Raw genomic sequence first — 20785 nt, 5'->3', positions numbered from 1 at the left:
ATATAAATCATGGATATGAAACACTAACTCATAAACCATTAAAACATCAATTAAATTGTCTTGGTCTGAAAACTTATAACTTATCGTTTGAAAAAATCGTTTTGGTGGGGATTTTTTTAAGACAACCAAAGATCGAGTGAAATTTAATTTAACTAGGCAAAGCACACCAATTGGTTCAGTATAACTGACTAAGTCCTCCTTTACATCTAAATAGACACAAAATTAGCAAAGTAGCTGTTTCTATCTGAAGTATCTTATACGCTTAATAAAAAACAATGACGAGGTTATCGATCTCTAATTACCACTTCTTCTTGTTAAATTGCTTAGAATTTATAGTAGTTTCCTCGAGTTAAACTGCCTACAGTTTTGTGTCCTCTTCAAAAGTGTGTTCTTCATGGACAGCCTCGGTAGCCGAAGGTGACTTTCGACGCATTGAAAATCTTGATTTTCGCCTTTTTCTGCAAAAAAACAAAACGAAACAAAAAAAAAAACAAAACAAAAGAGAGACAAGGAAAAAGAAAAGAAACGCTCAATCGCTATTATCTTGTGAAACAATTATTTATTTAAGATTTCCCGTTCTATCATGTAATAAATCAGTCAATCAGTCAGTGAAACAAACTATCAAACAATCTGTCGAATGGCCGCTCAGCTGGGCACACAGTTAGCCAGTCAGTGAAACAGTCAATCAGTTGTTCTGGCGATTGATCAGCATTCGTTCAGTCAGTCGGTCAAGTAGTCAGTCAGTTGGTTTATCAGCTGCTCAGTCATTTTTGTCAGAAATTCAGTCAGTCAGTCCGTCAGCTGGTTAATCAGTGAGTAAGGATGTTAGTGAGTCAGTTAGTCAGTGAGGTAAGTCCGCTAGCGACAGTTACTCTTTCAACCTTTTAGCCAGTAGGTTGAGAAGCTAGCTACTTTGGAAATAAACCAGTAATTCAAATAATTCAGCGGTTAGTCCGTCAGTGACAACGTCCGTTAACTTTGTTATAAGGACAGTTTCTATCTCTCTAGGAATTTGAACTTGTGTATATCCCGCTGCTCACCACTTACTTCTTTTCGGTGGAATGCCTGAATTTACCGTCCCCTTTTTTCAAACTCTTGTTCCGTTTTCCTAACATTAATAGAAAAAAGTAAAAAAATTACATATTTGATTAGGTACTAAAAGCGCTGTAGCAACTGCTTAACTTGATGAAACTGGTTAACGACACTCTAAATGTAAGAAAGACACAAATAAATAGAGAACTCTAGGTTAATCCGTGAGGTAATACTGGAGAAATAAAACCAATCAGCTGCTTTTGTTTTGTTTTGTTGGTTTTTTGTTGTTGCTGTTTTTTTTACTGAGGTATTCCTAATAAATTTGCAAAACAAAATTGTTTCATTTGATGAAACAGCAAATAAAGGAAAAAAGTTTTAAAAAAGCCAAAAAATTTAAAAATTTTTCCAAGACGTAGGCGAAACGAAGAGGATAGAATAATAAAGTCGAAGTAATTATTACATGGAAAAACATTTTTTTGCCAAAAAAAATTGGCATCGGGCATATTTGATGACTTCCTCTTTTCTGTCGAGGCTCATCAAAATTTGCAACAGAACATTGCTCTTCTCGAAACAAACCCAAAGCCAAATTAAAAACGGGTAAAAAAACCCGAAATACGCTGCTTTCGTGGTCGTGAAATTGCCTTTGGCAAGGCATTAAACACTTGTGATACGACACATAATCGATGGATGTCAAACTTAAGGATTTCTTAAATGTTTTTGTTTTGTTTGTTCGTTTGTTTTTTTATTTTTTGTTCGACGTTTACTTGAAAAATTGCTTAAGAATTTTAAAGCTCGCAAATAAGAATTACTTGAATCTATACTTAACTTGATGTTTTCATACTTATTGCCGTTCATTTTGGCCGCAACCTGTTATGCAAAATCTCAATTTATTACGGCCAAATTTCGCTCATTTGCATAAGAAATTTCATCTCTTAGTTCTGTTTGAGGATAATTGAAATTCTTTGATTTTACCACCAGTAGTAGTGGTAGGAAAGCCAGCTGAGAAATTTAAAGTTACTTCATTCAGAGCTTGGCAATGCTTGAGGGAGGTAATGAGATTCTGAACTGATCGATACGCAGGAGAACTTAACAGTCCTTAGAAGGTTTGTCCATTTCTAATACAGTAACACTGGATGAGTTGTCAAACAAACAAAGAATAGCGACCAATTGATAAGCTATAGATTTTTAATAAAGGTAAGACAAGTTACCTTGATTTGAATCAGCATACCCAGTTGGTGCGGGTTCGATTCTTTCGGCTTCATCAAGTCCTCCTTGAAACAAGAAAGGTAAATACTGTCATTCTTTTGTATTTCGAACTAATCAACAATGTTGTACCTTATTTTCTATGTATCTTAGTATTGGTGATTGTTTCAGAATCAAGTCAGTCTATTTTGTTTTTCTTTATTTCAGATAATGACTGGAGACAAAAAAACAAAGAAACGTTTCAAAACTTTTAAACCTAATAAAACTGTGTTAGAACACGAGATCCATAGAATTAAAAACTAACGTAATGATAAGGTTGGATAACTATAATGATGTAAATTAACTTTATTGATTTGTGGGAATGAAAATATCCATCTGTCACAGATCCCTCCAGAAGTAGAGAACAAAATAAAAAGTACCATTAATACAACATATTGTTGAGTCTTGGCAATATAAACTAACAGATCTTTTATTTATATAAAGATGACATCAGAGAAGAAACTTTAGCCTACCTTGTTGTGGATGACGCACATCAACATGAGCAAGTTCGATAACTACACCCCTGACTTCCCCTTGAAAAAAATAGTAAATAAAACATATAGTCACTGTTGTTGTCACATTGCCACTGTGTTGTCATTGACTATAAGGAAAAAATGTCTTACCTCCTAAGCCGCCATGTTGTTCAATGTCTTCCATGCCCTGTTGGTTCAGTTGTTCTCCATCTCCTTGGCCTTTTCAAAGAAACCAAAGGAAAAAAATCGTGAACGAGTCAGGAAACAAATAAGAGATAGAACGAAGGGATTTTTTGTAACAAACGCAGAACGAGATCTACAATTTTTTCATAAACATTTGAATTGAACATTTGAACAATTAAAACGTAATAGACGAGAAAGGTTGGGTTATAAAAATGATGATAATAAACTTTATTTGCGTGTATGAAAATATCCTAAAGTCAAAGATCCTTCAGTTACAGAGGACACAATCACCAGAGGTACAATATAAACTAACAGAATAGCATTAAAAACTTGACATTCAAATAGAAACTGTAGCCTTACCCTGTTGTGGATGATGCATACCAACACTTGCCAGTTCAATTTCTTCGCCCTCAATTTCTCCTTGAAAAATGAGAGTAGAAAAAAAATGTACATAGACTAACCCTGTGCTCTCAGTTCAAATGTTTATGATATGTTAAGTGACACCTAAAAGGTTTTTACCTCCCTCGCCGCCATGTTCTTCATTGTCCTCCATTCTGTGCTGGTTCACTTGCTCTCCCTCTCCTTGGCCTTTAAAAAAAAAAAAAAATGAAAAGAGGTTTATGAAGAATTTGAGATTAACGTGATGAACAAAGAAGGTTGAATGATTGTAAAGATAATAATAAACCCTATCTGCGTATGTGAAAGTAACAAGCAGTCACAGATCCCTCCGGTAGCAGAGGACACAATAACATCACCAGGGATACCATTCAAAACAAACAGATTAGCAATAAACACTTCAACACGGTATTTTTCTTCCAGACAAGAATTACATTGGATTAGAAAACTGCAGCTCACCTAGTAAGGGATGATGCACACCAACATGAACCAGTTCGATTAGTTCACACCCACCTTCTCCTTAGAATAAAGAGGAAATAACGAATATATATTTAGTCACAGATTGCCTTTTTTCCCCCATTTACAGTTTTCACGATATTTCCAGAAATAGGAGTTAGGATTTACCTCCCTCGCCACCATTTTGTCCATTGTCTTCTATTCCCTGTTGGTTCGGTTGTTCCCCATCTCCTTGGCCTTTAAAGAAAACGACGAAGAAAAGTCAATGATCGAGCCGAGAAATATTTAGTTCGTACCACAAATGAACAGACCAATAAAAGAACGAAGGAGCGAACGAGTAAATACATGATTAAATGAATGTCTCTATGCATGCATGAGTGAATTGATTTATGACTGAGTGACTGAATGAATAAATCAACAGATCAATAAACTGTATTTGCAGCAATCTGTTAGTTTACATCGTTTTTCGGTTTATTTCTGATCAGGAGCTGATAATTATATCGCACCTTCCTGATCCCAACCACAGCAGGTGAAAACGGTCTTCAAGTAGTTCCAGACTTTTTCCATTTTGTTCTTCAGAATGCCTCTGACCTGGATACAAAATAGCCAAAAGTGATCGAGATTTCGCTAGCTGCCTTGAGCTAAGCTCCGATGACAAAACAGAAACTAACGAATTTCTGTTGTCCAATGCTTTTGAAACATTGTCAGTGTCCATTGCAAGTGAACAAAGCAGTCTTGAGCAATATTATACACTGCCTATAGTCGGCTGAAAACCATTACCCTTCCTGTACCTAGCCATTATAAGTCTACTTACGGATTTTATTATCTTGACTACTTATAATGGATTAAAAGCGCATAACTTACCTGTTCTGTTGACAAGGTGTACAGGATAGGATTCAAGGCCGAGTTGATCGGAAGGGCAAATACAGCAATCCAGACAGCGAGGTCTCCTTGCGCTTTGTACGACTTCTCGATGATGGTCCTCATACCAATCACTATCACCGGCATCCAGCACACACAATCACTCAGGATGATGAAGAACACCCGCCTTGCAAGGGCCGTTTCCCTCCTAAAGTTTTCTCTTCTGGCCTGGATCTCTCTTTCAGTTCCCTGACGGGCCAGTCGCCGGCTAGACAAGTAAGACTTGACTAGTATCATGAGATAAGCACCCATGATGAACAAGAAAAAAGCAAAATTCAAAGCGAGAAAGATAGCAACAGAATACTCCCAACCTGCTGGCTTATCAGAAGTAAGCTGCAAGGGCAGACATACCACGCTTCTACCATAGTAACTATGGTACCTGAATGGGTCTTCAAAATACTGAATACCAAACATAGGTAAAAAGGCCATAAGGAAGCCAATTGCCCATATGATGATGCACAGGATATGTGTTGCCTTTGGTTTCAGAGAAGCACCTCGGTAAGGAAACACAATATTTTTAAGCCGATCAGCAGATATCAGTGTCATCATCATAACCGAAACCTCACTTGACAGAAGGGAGATCGCTCCAATTATTTGACAAGACAAACCAGACCTCCACTGGAAGTCATGAAAGTAATACTCTCCTCTCCACAACAGATCTTTAGTGCCAAGAGAGATCAGGTAAATACCCATCAAACCATCGGACACTGCTAAGTGGAGCAACATGATGGACTGAACCACGTTCTTTTCTTTAAAGATCACTCGCCAAGTGACAACAAACACTGCACCAACCAGAGAAAATACTCCTATCACCCAGATACTCTTCCTCGGGGCAGAATTCTTAAACATGCTCTCGCAGTTGGCAAAGTCGTCGTTGTACGTGAAAGCACAGTCAGCGTCCTCCTTGTGCATATGACAACACATCAGATTTGTGTCGAGACTCCTACAATTGTAAAATATCATCCACTGAAGTTATTTCATTAAAACTTCACAGACCTTGTCGACAAGAACTTGCTTTTAAGAATATATCAGTAACTGATGGCTGGAGTTATCTATTGACTTATACAAAATATTTTTTTTAAGAATCCAAGTCTTCAACTCTTTTTGCAAAAACTTTAATTTCCCCAAAATGTTTTCTATTCAAAATGTATGGCTTTGCTCAAAAACTAATAATTTGCGAATGAATTTTATCTAAATCTTACACTCGTTGTATATCCTTCAACATATCGAAAAAACCATATGGAATCTCCCTCATCTTGTTATACTGCATATACCTGGAAATTAAATTAGGAGATTAAAATGTAATGATCAAAAGCAGCAAAACTCCGCAGCAAAAAATAATCTTTCAAATAGGCTCTCTTAATCCCACAATGTCGACGAAGTCCTTCATTTAACTAATTTATTCGTGTTTATTTCGTGATCAGGTTCCCTCTAATCGCGAAGCGTTTTTTCCTGTTTCTAAACCACCTACAACTTACAATTCCTCTATTCTTGTACGAAGGGCTAATGCTCAGGCGTCCGCTTTTGAGGCTATTCAGGGTGGCCAATTTACATCACCAACTCACTTGATAATAATTAAACATTGGATAAGATTGGTCATGATATTATCATAATGCTGAAGTCTGAGTTATCTGCCGAAGCCGGAGGCTGAGGCATTTAAAGCAGACACAGGGTTTTGCAGCCCATGATATCATGGGAAAAGCGAAATCATTTTCTGTTTTAATGTACATTTTTAAAAAACTCTGGGAAAGAAGACATTTCTCTCTGACTTTGCAAAAGTTTCAGGACGTTACACTGACGAGGGGCTTGGAAACTAGTCAGACTTTGAACTCCACATGATAACCCAATACCTGATGGATATATTGGTTATCATGTCAACTTCACACGCTTTTGTATATTGACTGTACGCTCTCAAGCAATCAGAGTTTCGATGTAGAATGACACCAAATATCTTGAAATGCCCTGCGCCGACGCAGCACTAAAGTTTCTTTACAAACTTACTATCACTCAGCAAATAATCAATCTGCTGTCAGGAAAGCATTTCCGGTGAGTTCCAGATAACGTAAGATGCTTTTACAATAAAAGCATCGATTTGAAGTGTTTTCATAATGTTTCAATTGTGAAATATTACACCTCAAGGTAACAAGGTCCGTTTCACAACTTGGTCATCACTTGATTAATTGTAACACTCACAGAATTTTTAACTGTTTAATTTCTTTGAAGTTGTCGATGGAGACATGAGTCATTTCGTTTTCAACAATTTCTCTAACAAAAAGAAAGTGAAACTTAATCATATAGAGTAACAGGGAAGGTAAAATATTTCGACATTAATGTGTAAATAATCATTTAAAGGTGAAATTAAAAGCATTCAAATGTCATGATCGTTATAGGTTATTTCAAAGCTTATTACTCACTTGAAGAATTTCATAGTCTACTTACATAATCAAGAGCTCTTTTAAGCCTTTAAAAATTCCTTGTGGGAAGTATCTGAGTTTGTTCCCCGATAGATAGCTAGTGAAGAAAGGAAACAAATGAAATGAATGTTGGACATAATGGATTAAAGAACGGGGCATTTGTAATCGTTTTCATAGGAATCAAAGGGATCATGAGAATGCTCACTAACGTTTTGCAATATTATTACGAGAAATTTTTGAAGAAAGATAATTGATGGGCTGGGAATCAGGAGATTTCTTTTAAGGCGTATCGTCAGGCATGAATTGCAAAATTTCCAAGGATGTATAACAAAAAAAAACTTGGTACTGAAAAGCCACTCGCGTGATGTATCGTTAGCATCAAGAAAAAAGGTCCTACATAGACCCTCAGCATGACTTAAAATCAGAAATTCCAGGAAATGAAAGGATGTCTTAAAAACATGAAAAGGTGGATCGGAGTAGACATTATTCCGCTTGCAGTAATGAACAAATTCAGCAGTCAGGCCAAAATATGTTACCTGCACGATAATATATTTTTACTTTTGATATATGCCTAGATTCAAAACTTGTGGAATACATAAATGTTAACGAACTACTCACAGGTCAAACAGCTTTACCAGTCCCCGAAACTGTTGAGGATGCAGCTCCTTTATCTCATTCTTTTCAATTTTTCTGTTGAATTGCAAATCACGGATATGTTCTTGGCCAGTTTTCTTTTAATTTAAACGTTGAATGTTATATCAGTGGTCGGTACTTAGAGTACCTTTTGAGTGACTGTCCAAAAGCAAGAGCCGGAGTAATCACAATAACCAATCAAAGCAAAGGGAGGCTAAGGAACCAGTGTACATTAAAAGTACAAACAATTCAAGCACAAAGCCTCACGCGCCGGAAAATGCGAGTTATCAAGTGACGTTTGGATTTTAGTTTGGTGCCCGATTGGTTGATAGGGTGGCACAGGTTTTTAGATTGATCAGATAGGGAATAAAGTAAAACGAGAGCAATCTTCGATTTATTTTGGCAATTTATTAAATCAACTGAATGAATCTGTCTTTGACCTCAATAGCTCCAGAATTATCGAATTCAAAAGCAATTCTTAGAAAGTCCCCCTAAACAACTACACCTTCGTACTTTACATTGGGTATCTTTTGAGATGTGCTGCAAATGTTTTCGTTTTCTTTTTTTTTTTTTTTATCCCAAAAATTCATCATTCCATCAATCGATCAATCGACTATTAATTAACGAGAGAGGATAATCCTCCTTTACAATTATTCAGTCATTCAAACCATTTTTCACTACTCACATTGTCTTTAGCTTGGTTAGGTTAGCAAATACCGTTGGCGGTAAATCTCTTAGTTGGTTGTTTGATAAAAGCCTGCAACAGTTAAACACACACTACCTTTAACTGCAAAGCAGAACTGGTTTCCTGTAGATAATGATGGCAACCGATACGATCCAAATAACGATATGCTTACATATCTGTGTAATATATAAATATGCGTGTTTTGCATTCATTCAGTGAGACACGTTTTAATGAACAGTTTAAATTAGATCAATTCGAAGGACATTTGGAGTGATAACATTTAATGAAAACTCAATTTTAAGTTCAAAACCTCTATTTTTGTGTATGTGCGTTGAAATTCAGACAGAAACGCGGAAATTTTTGCCGCTCGACAAATTTTAGAGAGAAAATTTCTTTTCTCGTCGTGCTTTTAATTTTCTTTTATTTGTTTTTCTTGTCGACTTACAGTATTTTGAGATTTGCCAGATTGCTGAAGATTTCTTGAGGGAGATTCTCGACTTCATTGCTAGACAGATCCCTGAAAGTTTCAAGGTAAAATGCAATAGTCTTTCAAAAAAAAATAACGCCATCCGAAATGTAAATCCCACAAAAAGTGAAACAGTGGGAAAACACTCTGAATTCTTTCGCTGCGTTTCACGGGCACTTGTAGCATGCTATGTTGCTGTAACATTATAATTATGATGAAAGTGCACCAAGCTACTGTGGATAGTTTTCATGCTCTTTACTCAAGTAACACCAACTAATGGGAGGGAAATGATGTAGAGTAGTGCAACCCAATACTAATGAGGAACGCCCACTGGTCAGAACCCGAGACCAGTGAAATTCGACGCTATAAGCTTTCGGTAAACCTGCCTTTTATGATGTACAATCGTCTCAGGATTGCCATGTTGCAATTGATTGTGACATGGTCACTTGGCCTCTTTTATCATCTCTGATATAAGGAACAGAAAATTGATAAAGAGCCAACACTTTTATAAACACATTGTATTGTATTGACTAAACCCACAGGTCGTTCAATTCAGCCAAATCTTTGAAAACTTGTTTGTGCGGCGTTTCAAGTCTGTTGTCTTGCAGCCATCTGAATAAAAGTTGGAATGATGCGACAATCCTTTTTATTTAGTTAAATTTGTAATCGCATCGTATAATTTGGGTGTGTTTCCAATACTTAAATCAGTATTACATAATACTGATCAACATCTTGACCTTTTTTTTAAGTTGATTTTTGATAGCTTTCGATAATTTTGAAGCTGGCAACCTCGTTTTCATATGGTGTTTCGTTTGTGCAACACTGCTGTTATTAATTGATTAAGTGTTTTGAACAACCACCTTGCGCGTTAACTCGCTCATTCATCCAATAACAATGCATATAAATGCAAATGAGCCTTTCTGACCTTCGCCACAAGTTCACTATCAATAGAAGTTTTGATCAAAAGTGGAGCCGGGATGGCTTATTTACATAATTCAAATGAGTCAGAATCACGCCCGCCATTATGAAAGAAGCCTTCACCATAGCGTATGGCCATCTTTAGCGATACGTTTTCATGCTTTCCCTCCTTACTCAAAAACACATAATTCTCCACCTTCATTGCAGAGGTTCCGCTTGTTTTAAAAAATAATTTTAGCTACTATTTTTTTTTGTATTGAAAGTTTCCTTTCCTAAACTCACAGGCGCGTCAATGCTGTTAAACCGTCAAACAAACCCTTCTGTATCTTTTCCAGGTTGTTGTTGTTGAGTTGCCTGTATGAGCAGAAGAGTTAAAAAAAGTGCTACAATTACTCTAATTTGAATTAGTTGAAATAAAATTATTTGAACCGATTGCCTGTCTAAAGCTTATAATTTAGGAATTAACAAGTACTCTGTGAACTCGAAAGTAGTTCTAGTTCAGTTCATTCGAATTCAATACCACCCTTGTTTAAATTTTACTGCATAACACATTTGGCTTGGCCTTCGGAGCACCTGATGGCTTCTTGTCTCTCCTAAGATTAAGTCATTCATCTTTTCAATCAGTCACTGATTGTGGGCGTTTGCAATCGGTTTATATGCTACGCAGATATTTAGGGTTCAAGGATCTGCTTGATTAAAATGGAATATGCATTATCTGCATTAAAATGTGTGTTGTGCCACTTGTCAATAGTTGATATAGAGGACCACTTTCACTTACAGCCACTGCAGCTTGACTGATTGGGAAAACAAATCGTCAGGGAACTTCTTGATCTTGTTACCTTCTAAAAACCTATGCGTGTTGAAAACTTTGTCTTACCATTAAATGGGGAGGTATTTAAATCCCGTTCTCTTTGATTGAGGCACTGGTCTAAGAAGGAACCAGCTTACGAGAACCAAGAACTCTTCCCTACATTTGCAAAAGGTTGCATAATGGCTACGCGCATTAAAATAAAACACGTTAATCAGAGGAAGGGGAGGGGGGAGGGGGGAGGGGGGTTAGAAATGGGATTTACATAACGAGGAGCACCGACAATGAAACTGAAAGGATTCTTTAATGAGTATATTTACTTTTGTTACCTCTGTCCATCCACAAACAATCCCTTCTCATGGTTGACTTCGCCCTCTATAAGCTCGAGCACTGTCTTACGAGTTAAATAGTTTTTTGTTTAATTTGATTTTTTTGTCTCATCTTAAGGTTTGACGCATAACCCTAGCAGGGAAAGGTTTCTCTCTCAATATACTGTTGCAGGTTATTATTCTCTGATAGACTCAGCTAATTAAAAAGTTAGTTGCTTAGGAATGTATCGAAACGCGTAGTGTTACATACTATCAATTACAATAGATAAGAATCGATGGTTTCGAATATGGACCTATGAATGTGTTACTTACAGCTTAGTCAACTCGGTGTTTTTATTGAAGACTCCTGGTGGTAGCTCCTCTATCTGGTTGTTACCCAAGTCCCTATAAGAAGATTTTTTCTGGATTTGAATTTAAAGTCTTTCGTCTGGTGATCTGTTGCTGTTAAGTAATTTGACATATTCCTCTCTTGGATTTACATTTTCTATGTGCCGTTTCCTTGTAATAATCTTTACATGTTTATTATATAATAGTGATCTAAATAAGTGGATTAGCTTATCACATGATTTCGAGTGCAATTTGGGATAAATCAACACGAGTAAATGTTTCAAAGGCTAGACAAATTGCACTAGCCTATAGGGTGAATGTTATTCAATGTCTTACAAAAATTTACGAGAATTTATAAATTATACGAAAAATCAATAATTTACTTGCTAATAATATACATGCAAAATTTGACTCTGTTTCCTCAAAGTCGTGCTTAATTCGTGTTATGGCTTGGTGATTAATAATATATACAATTCATGTAGCAGTTATTGAACGCCTCTAAGCGTTTTAAAATATGAAAGAGAGAAATATTTAACCTACTTTGTACATAAGAAACATTTTTTACATCTCTACAGTTAAAAACTTAAAAACAAAAACTCTCGGTAATATAAAAAAAAATGGGAACCATTGAAGTTGGCAAAAAGCTGTCCTAAATAAATGGGTTTCCAGGTTCCGTTTAAATTTGTTCAAACGTCTTGAAGGAGTAATGGTCCTTAAGGGCAAAGAGTGCCTTAGAGACTAAGCAGCTGCTCGGCTGCTTGCCTTCACGTTGCTGCCGGCTTGTTCGGGGTGTTTCTCCAGGAAGTTGCTTCGAACTTCTAAAATTGTGACACATCAAACGTTTGCTTACTTTCTCGGTTAGGTATCGCTTAATTGCAGTAACCAGTACACGAAGGCTATCACACTCGTAATCTTCCGCCTACTTCTTATACCGTCGCGATTTTTATTTTCAGGGCCTCGGTTTGTACTCTTCAATACCTTCGTTCCAGCCATTTTTTTTTTTGCTTCGTTGCGTGTTTTCATTCTTTCACTCCCTCTACCACTTTTTTTTCTTGTGCTACCGCGACTTACCTGTCAATCAATTCAATCCCAACTTTCTGCCATCGATCTCAACCAAAACTGCACGAAACGAATTTCAATTGCCACTTAATTACAGCTTTTTTGGAATCACAGAATTCAGTCGCTCAAATACAGGCTTTTCAACTCTGACTCTGAAAAAATATCCTATTGATCCAGTAATGAGCTGGTTTATAAAAAGGTGCAAAAGTTGTCTTTCATTTTCTTGTTGCCAGAGTTGTTGAGCTTTTGCCCCATGAACTTGATTTTAACTCTTAAAACCTCTCTCAAGAATAACTTAGCGTTTGTATTTTTTCCCTGTTAGGTATTCGTCGACAGCATTAATCATTACACGAAAGTTATTCTCGTAATCTCCTACTGCCTTTCTTACGAAATGTTGCGTCAAACTCCTCGAGAAGGCCGTTACTATGGAGCTCCGGTTCATACTTCATATCTTTTTTTGGAAGCCAGACTTTTAGTCAGTTATTTTCCCTTTTTTGGGTGTGTTTGCTTTTAGTTGCAAAAGTTGTCTTTAATTTTCTTCTATTTTTATTGGTTTCTTGAATCAAGCCTTGAAATAGAATTGGTAGTTATTTTTTTATAAAATTTCCCATGAGCTGGAAAAAGATGCGATTTAGAGTAAAAAATGGTGCGGTTCGTGAATTAATCGCACCGATGAGAGCCAACCAGAATGCAAGGGTAAAAAGGGATTTCAAAATGGATTTGATATATATGAACATATGGAAAAAAATAAAAAAAATTTTAATAAAAGCTTACTTGGAAAAATTTAAAGCAAAAGTTAAAATCCTGTCAAGTTAAAGTAGATCAATATAAAAGTAACCTTCCTGACTTACAGAAACTTTAGCTTCTCTAATGGAGTAAATAAATCACCACGCAACTTCTTAATATTGTTTTTACGAAGATATCTACAAAATAATGTGTTTTAAAGAATTTTGATTAATTATCATTTTAATAAATAATCACATCTAAAGAACAAGATACGGCAACTTTAAGGTACCACAGAAAGAAAATTAGCGTTTTCATTCAAACTGATATGGCGTGAAACGAACTATTATAAACAGTTAATTACGGAAGCCGAAAAGGGACAATCCAAAAAATAATATTGTGCAAATCCTAAAAAATATTCAGAATCAATATCTCATAGACAAATCACTTTTAAAAGTTTGTCAAATCGGAAAAGCAATTTTAAATCCTGCTTTAATTCATAGATCCACAAATAAATTTCACGAAAGTCGAAAATAGTCTACGATGCAAGAATCTTTCCTAAGTCCAAAAATTTCACAAATCGAGAAAAATGTTTTGTCACGTGACATTTGTGCCCAGCCGTGGAAGGCTTTGGTCAGAAAAAAAAAATTTCCGCGAATTTACTCTCTTCCCAACATAGCGGTCTGTGCGGCGTGAGGTTATACGGTCAATCCTGGCGACAGGTTTTGTTTTAGATGTGGCTCAAAAATAACATTAACATCATTGCATGAAAGAAGAGGTGAAGAGGGACAAAAGGCTTCACCAACAATGTCATTATCGCGGTACACTGCAAGTAAAGCGAAGAAGGAGGAGGCTTTGGCAAGCTGCACGATAAAAGAAGACTGTAGACAATAGGGTTGTGATAAATGTAGGCATCATGAGCGAAGACGAAGACTGCAAACTGGTTGTAAAGAGGGGAAGTAAAAAGGATTTAAAAGTTAGGAAAGATGAGGTAGCCGTAAAACTATGCAAGGATACTGTTGAGAAGCACTCCGATTGCGATCAATTCTCCATGTAGAAGAGAATTATGTTCTATTATACCCAGATCAGAAGGTGGTAGACAAAATAGCAGGCAGTCAAGATAACTTCACACTTGCTAGATACAAGCAGGAACTAGCAAAACCGTACTCCAATGTTGATCTGTACGTTTGTAAGGAAGCAGACTTCAAGGAAGACGGGGAGATGAATGATCGCGGACTTCGCATAGGAAAAGCCTACAATCAACATACCCCTCAGACGATTACAGCACATTTGATCGATCAGCAGTGTTCGATATTGCACACTCTTCACATGCAGGTGATTTTCACGTTTCTCCCTCTGAAACCGGTTCATCGATCACCGATCCGCAAGTTACGTCCAATGCTGCTAATACTGCCTCAAAACTAGATGAACGCATGGTCAACACTTATACCTGGAAAACAGTGTCCAACCTCCTATGGCCTCTTCTTCGGTGATGAGATTGCAGTACATGCTGATTTACGCACTGAAAATGCTCAGAATGTTCGAAAACACAAACCAGACCCATTTCATGTGCAAGTGGGTCCCTAAAGTAAGCTTTCCTTCAATCACGAGTGCCTTAGAAAATCTATGACCCACGCAGTGAAGCCCCTTTCACTATGTGACCACCAATTTGGATGTGCTGATTGGCATGTGAAAATGAGCAACGATGTGCAACCGTTTCACCGGATAAAAGGCACTGTAAGGCAGCCAGGCCACAGTCTCTTTCCCCCAACATTGGTCGCAGTCTGTTTTCTTCCACTGCATTGAGGAAAAACTGGCTTGAATCACGGGATCATTTTTAATTTTACATACTTTGAGACACAATATTCTCCTGGAAAATCCATCCTCGCAGCCATGTATAGGTAAGCCTTAAGGTTTCAGTTTGTCGTATCCGTGAACATGCCAAGCTGCGTTTGGACCTAGTGAGATGTATGATCACAGCAGCTTCCTTGCCTTTCGAAGGGTACATGCCTGTGGATCAAGCTCTTGTAAACCGTGACCATGTCTCGAGGGACAGCAATACTGTAGCTTGTTCTTGGCTTGTTCCACATCGCACGATATCCAAAAAGTGATGAAGGCCTTCGATTTCACGTTTAATCATCTCTCGAACTTCGTGCTCTGGATGGACTTCATTTCTCCTTCTCAACCCACACTCACGCAATCCTCTCTTTAGAGTCCTCGAGTTCAGAAATACCATGGTATTTTTCTAGAACTGAAAAATATTATTATAACGAAATCCTCTTTCAAAGCAATGTTCAGTGGCAGATCTCTCATCTGACAAACCGTCCAACATAATTTTCTGTTCATCCCTTTCATTTTCCACATCGACGGTAAATTATTTTCCACATTTGTGGCACAACATCGCAGTGCACTTGATACAATTTAGCCCGTTCGCGTAGTGACTCCAAGTCGACCTAGTGCAACCTAGTGCGGCTTGTGCTGTATTAGTGTTTTTCCGCGTTTGACTTGGTAATTAGCAAGAAAATGTGCTCTCATCGATCTCTTACGTTTGTCTGGACATTCTCCCGGATGTTGCATTGGTTAGTAGAGCACCTAGTGCTTCATTCTATTATTTCTCTTCTTAAAACAAATGGAAGCTTTAGAGCCGAGAACATGGCTTCATAGCTTATCCTGCATCTCCGTTTCACTTTGTCATGTATTTGCGTCATTTATTGACTGAAACGAAGACGGCTTCTCTCCTGAATTCAGCAGGTCATGGCGTTGCCTGGCTTTACCAGTTAGGTGGCGAGCCGTCTCCTACTGAACATCCTTTGTGAAGAGTGTTCTTGCTGGTGTGCAGCTTTTGCTGGCCCGTCACACATCCAAGAAGAAGCCTATCACAGCCTTTAAGTTAGAACAGTTAGTGCCTGCGAGGCGGACTCAATGGCCTCTTTGTATAATTTTCGTTCGGTTGTTATACGCTCGCTGGTTTTTGCTACCTTTCTCAGATTTGATGAGCTAGCTAAGCTTTTTCAATCCGATGTTAAAATCGAAAAGGACATGTTTAAGTTATTTATTCAATCAAGTAGAACTGATTAGTAAAGGGATTGAACTTAGATCGTTGTAGCTTCTTCTGGGAAAGCAACTTTTGCGGTCGCTATGATGAACCATTATTTAGAAAGAGCTGGGCTTTCCTGTAATAGCCCTGTGTTTTGCCAGCGTGTCAAAACTGAATGTGGTTATAAGCCTAAGACTAAAGGTTAAAACTATTTGCGATTTAAAAAAATTAGTGCTAGAGGCTTTTAAAGATATTAAACCGGATATTTCTGCCATTGGCACGCATAGTCTTTGGAGTGGCGGGACTAATTACTCCTGCCGCAATTGCTGGCTTGCCAGACCGTCTTTTTAAGCGTCGTGGCCGCTGGGCTAGTGAAGTGGTTAAGGACGGGAATTTGCAAGATTCTTTTTCTTCACGTTTGTCGGTTTCTAAGGCTTTAGGTATTTAGTTTTCTCGGGTGTACCGCTCTTTAATTTATTCTGGTATCTATTTAGTTGGTCTTTCCCGGGGGTCCGTTATAATTCTGAATCTAATTGTCTCAGTTAACACATTTAATGAGTTGTCGTTGACTGATTTCGTGTCTTGCGCGCGTGCAGTCTTTACTAGCTTCATGACTAAATAATTAGTTGAACTAATCATTTAGTCATGAAGCCAGTAGAACACGCTAAACGTGTCAATTCGTGATCGCCTTCTATTCGACTATGGAATTACCACCAAAGTATAAACCAGATCTAGAAGAAGTGACTATTATCTCTGCATAAACCAATTTGTTTTTTTAAGGATAGAATTATTTTACTCCGCAATTCAATGGTTTTTGTCCTAAAAGTTACAAAAAAATCGGTGTCCGCAGAGAAGACACACATCACATCAATAACGACGAAAACGAATGCATAGGTGTGAGAGACAAGGTAGCATAAGGTGCAAAGTTCTTACTCGAGATGGCTACCTCAATCGGCTTTTCATTATTAAAAGTTCTAAAGGATACATAATTATAGTTGTCATGCAGTACGTTATAGACATCTCTGATCTCTCGCTATTCAGCTTCATCAGTTTTTCAAAATAACCTAGCGACTTTGGCGGGAAAACGAAAACTGAGAACGCAGATCACAGTTCCCTAGGGCAATTTTATTAACATGGCTTCTCTTTCCTTAGCATTTTCACAATGTTCACGCAACGCTGTAATGAATTTCAACAACTTTTGAAATCAAATCTTACTCAAGGCGCTGCTTACATTTTTTGTGTGCATCGATCGTTTTCAAAATCATCGAAATCTGAATTCTGATCTTTGTTAAAAAACAAAATTGGCAGCGAGTAAGAATTTTCATTATGGGTGATTTTTGATTTATTTGAACGTGAAAATAAATTGAAATAATATATTAGCATAAGCCATTCAGTAAACATTGTAATAGGCCAGTTGATCGTTTCTTATTCCTTTTGGCGGTCTTACCTTACAGGTAGAGTTTGGTTACCTTTTCCTTATTATGATCGTGAATTTGACATGGAGACAGATGTGTTTGCGTAAACTGCGGTTTGCGGCTAGATATCGGTAGATTTCCATTATGTTGCGAAAAGATGATTTATTGCTAAGAAAATGACTCTACCTCATAAAAATTGATTCCGTGCAGGAATTTCCTGGAAATAACTCTCCTTAATACTTTAACCATTTAACACTCTCGTTTTAGGCTAAATCCATGTTGAATTCCCGATCAGGAAAATGGTTTGTAATTTATAATTTAGCACGTTCGACACCTCTTTTTCTTAGGTGTAAAGATGTAGTACTTTTCATCTTCTGCACTGAATTTGTGATCAGATAACTTCTACGGCTAGCACGTAGCTCTTTAGGGGCGGTACCTTGGGTACGCCCTTTCTTCTCCGAATTTTGTGTTTATTCTGCTGTTATGCAACAGCCATCAAGGACTATTTTCTCTTAAGATATCTTTTCAAGTATGATTTTAATTCTGTCAGTAAGTTTATTATAATATTTCTATTGTCAATCTTGTTTTTTGTTTTGCCCGAGCTTGACCGTAAGACCAAGAGATTTAAGTTAGAAAGACATTTCGTAAAGCGTAAACATCGCGAAGGTATCTACTTAGTATGCGAACTCCGCTCTGCGTAGCTTAGCGTGATTCGCTGGTTAAGTGTAAAAGCATGACGAAGGTTAGAGATTGACAGCTCCGTAAGTGTCCCCTTTATAAGCGGTGACCCACACTTTCCTAGAGAGATCAGAGCTAGTCCCCGTTGTAATAACTTGTGTAGTAGAAAGAGAATAAAAGAAATAGTCGACTGAACGACGAGTGTTAGGAAATTGCTTCTAACACCTTTAACCTCGGAAATCATCGGGCCCTAATGAGAAACATTCTCAGGGCGCACCTTAAAGCAAATTTTTCCAATTCTTTTTCTGAGTATTCTAAATTTTTCAAGTTTATCCTTCCCTTTAACTTACTAATTTACTCCAGTGAGCAAAACCAATCTGCACAGAAATAAAAAGTCTGTTCAGAAAAAGACAGACGAGGGCAACCTCGAACACGCTGGGCCTCTGGGCAGTATGAAATGATGCTCTTGAGTGATGTAGGGTAGTGACGAATTTGACGCGATTGTGAATTCGATAAACCGAAAAAAAAAGTACTGACTAAATGGTTACTGACTAAACCTTGGCTGCAAGACCGCTGAAGACGCTTCATAACCAAACGCTATCTCAACTCAACTCTGTTTTCAAATGCATGTACTATGGTCCAATGAAATGATTATAAAGGGGTTAATTTCTTAACATGAAACATTTAGAGGAGATAAATAACCGAGACAAAGCCAAAACAAAAAGGGGCGCGATCGCGAGAGCCTAAAAAGACCAATACCTACAATACAATTTTGGCAAATCCCCCCACTTGAAACAGAGTAGTCTGACTCGGAAGAGTAATTCGATGGCAACTTTTCAATTTTCGAACTACACGACACATTGATTGACATTAAAGCAAAAGAAATGCCGGAAAATGCCGATACACTTTGAGAGAGTGATCTCTTGTGACTGACATTGTGTAATTTCATATTTCTGTTAACCAACTTCGTTCACTTCGAAAAGGAAATCTATTGAATTAAGCATCTAGCAACTTCGTTTCATGGGCTGTCGAAAAAGACATATTTCACGTATACTGCAAATGCCAGTGCAAAACGCGGTTTCCCTTAATGAGTCGAAGAACACGATATGTTTAACGTGATCCGCCCCTGAAATGAGTCGTGTTGCTTCATGGCTTTAAAAACGAGGCATATTTTACGTAAGCTGCATCCAATGTTCCTGCGTTAAGCGCCGTTTTGACTAAATGGCTGAAAGAACGCAGTATATAAATCAAGTCATCCGCGCTGGAAATTGCCTGTTTTTCTTCAGGGCTTTAAGAAAGAGGCATATTTCCCGTGTACTGGACTTCATATTCCTGTGTAAAGCGTATTTTTGCTCTATGGCTTGAAGAACGAGATTTGAAGTCATCTGCGCTTGAAGAACGAGGTATCTTTCAAGTCATTCGCGTTTATGGGCTGTTTCGTTCCATGGCTTTAAAAACGAGGCATATTAAGCCATATACCAAGCTTGCTGCATTTGCTTATGTAAAGCGCCGTAAGTCGCTGTAAGTCATTCGCGCTTGATATGAGCTGCTTCGCTTTATGACCTAAAAAACAAGGCATTTCCAACGTACACTGCATTGGACCGTGTTTTAAGTAAAAAAGCGGGGTGTATGTTTCGTTGTCCGCGCTTGAAATGAGCATTTTATCTTCATGGCCAAAACAACGGGCCACATTTCATGTATATTGTATTTGTTGGCGTACAGCGCTGTTTTGCTTAAAGGCTTGAAAAACAAGGCATATGTTCAAGTCATTCGCCCTTGAAACGAGCTGTTTCGCTTCATGGCTTTAAGAACGAGGCATATCTGGTTTATACTGCACTTGTTTGAGATTAGGTTTATCACAAGACCAGTAATTCCGATGGACATGGATGGACTCCGTTGGATTCCCATGGACCCCATCGGATTCCGATGAGTAGGTATCGGTGGATACCATCCAACAACATTTCTGCCCAGCCCTCTCTGATTTTCATCTGACTTCCGCTACTCTTCCGCGTCAAAGGTATCTTACTTCCGTTGGAAGGTGTTACGAATAGAATCTTGTCTATTCCATCGAAAAACTACGTTCCCATTGGTGTGTATTGGAAAGGTACGGAAAAAAGTGAATATCTACCTTTTTTTTTTTAATGTTTAAGTCGAAGAAAAACAAAACAGAAAATGACATAAATATAATGGGATAAGAAGAGTCGAGATATGATCTCTGGTGAAGTTTAGAAGCGTGATTTAAAAATAATAGATAAGTCATGTACTTCTCAACAATTCTTAAAGTAATGGAGTGATTACTTTGGAGATGCGATTCTTAATGTTACTATCCTGGACTGGGTAAAATATGTTCTGAATAAATCAGTTTAACTCATGTCGTATTATAGGTGGGATGGAATCAACATTAGCTGCTTACGAAATATAACAATAAGTGTTGTGCGAAACACAATTATTATAGTTTGAAATAAAACAGTATCGATAGTATTAAATATGAAGCTACAAATGTTTTACTTACAGGTAGGTCAACGCGGTGTTGTTAGTGAATACTCCAGGTGGTAGATTTTCTATTTGGTTGTCAGAGAAGGTACTACAA

General features: G+C 37.6%; 1 protein-coding gene and 1 pseudogene across 1 annotated transcript; both read right to left on the bottom strand.

Annotated features, from left to right (window-relative positions):
• Positions 1-358: 358 nt before the first annotated feature.
• Positions 359-14574, bottom strand: LOC131792363 (relaxin receptor 2-like). The gene is made up of 23 exons (XM_066165809.1): positions 14516-14574; positions 13194-13265; positions 11269-11340; positions 10598-10669; positions 10102-10173; positions 8881-8952; positions 8436-8507; positions 7736-7807; positions 7143-7214; positions 6897-6968; positions 5906-5977; positions 4927-5646; positions 4647-4881; positions 4289-4373; positions 3951-4019; positions 3786-3845; positions 3450-3518; positions 3291-3350; positions 2898-2966; positions 2748-2807; positions 2241-2303; positions 1048-1108; positions 359-458 (listed from the first exon to the last, which is right to left on the bottom strand). The coding sequence occupies exons 1-23, from the start codon at positions 14572-14574 to the stop codon at positions 359-361; spliced, it is 2430 nt and encodes an 809-aa protein (XP_066021906.1).
• A 6-nt stretch (positions 14575-14580) lies between these two features.
• Positions 14581-15155, bottom strand: LOC136280480 (uncharacterized; annotated as a pseudogene).
• Between the last annotated feature and the right edge of the window lie 5630 nt (positions 15156-20785).

This window comes from Pocillopora verrucosa, chromosome 1 (assembly GCF_036669915.1).
Source record: "Pocillopora verrucosa isolate sample1 chromosome 1, ASM3666991v2, whole genome shotgun sequence".
Classification (NCBI taxonomy): domain Eukaryota; kingdom Metazoa; phylum Cnidaria; class Anthozoa; order Scleractinia; family Pocilloporidae; genus Pocillopora; species Pocillopora verrucosa.
Note: the sequence above shows the minus strand (reverse complement) of the source record. Positions and strands in the feature narration are given on the sequence as shown.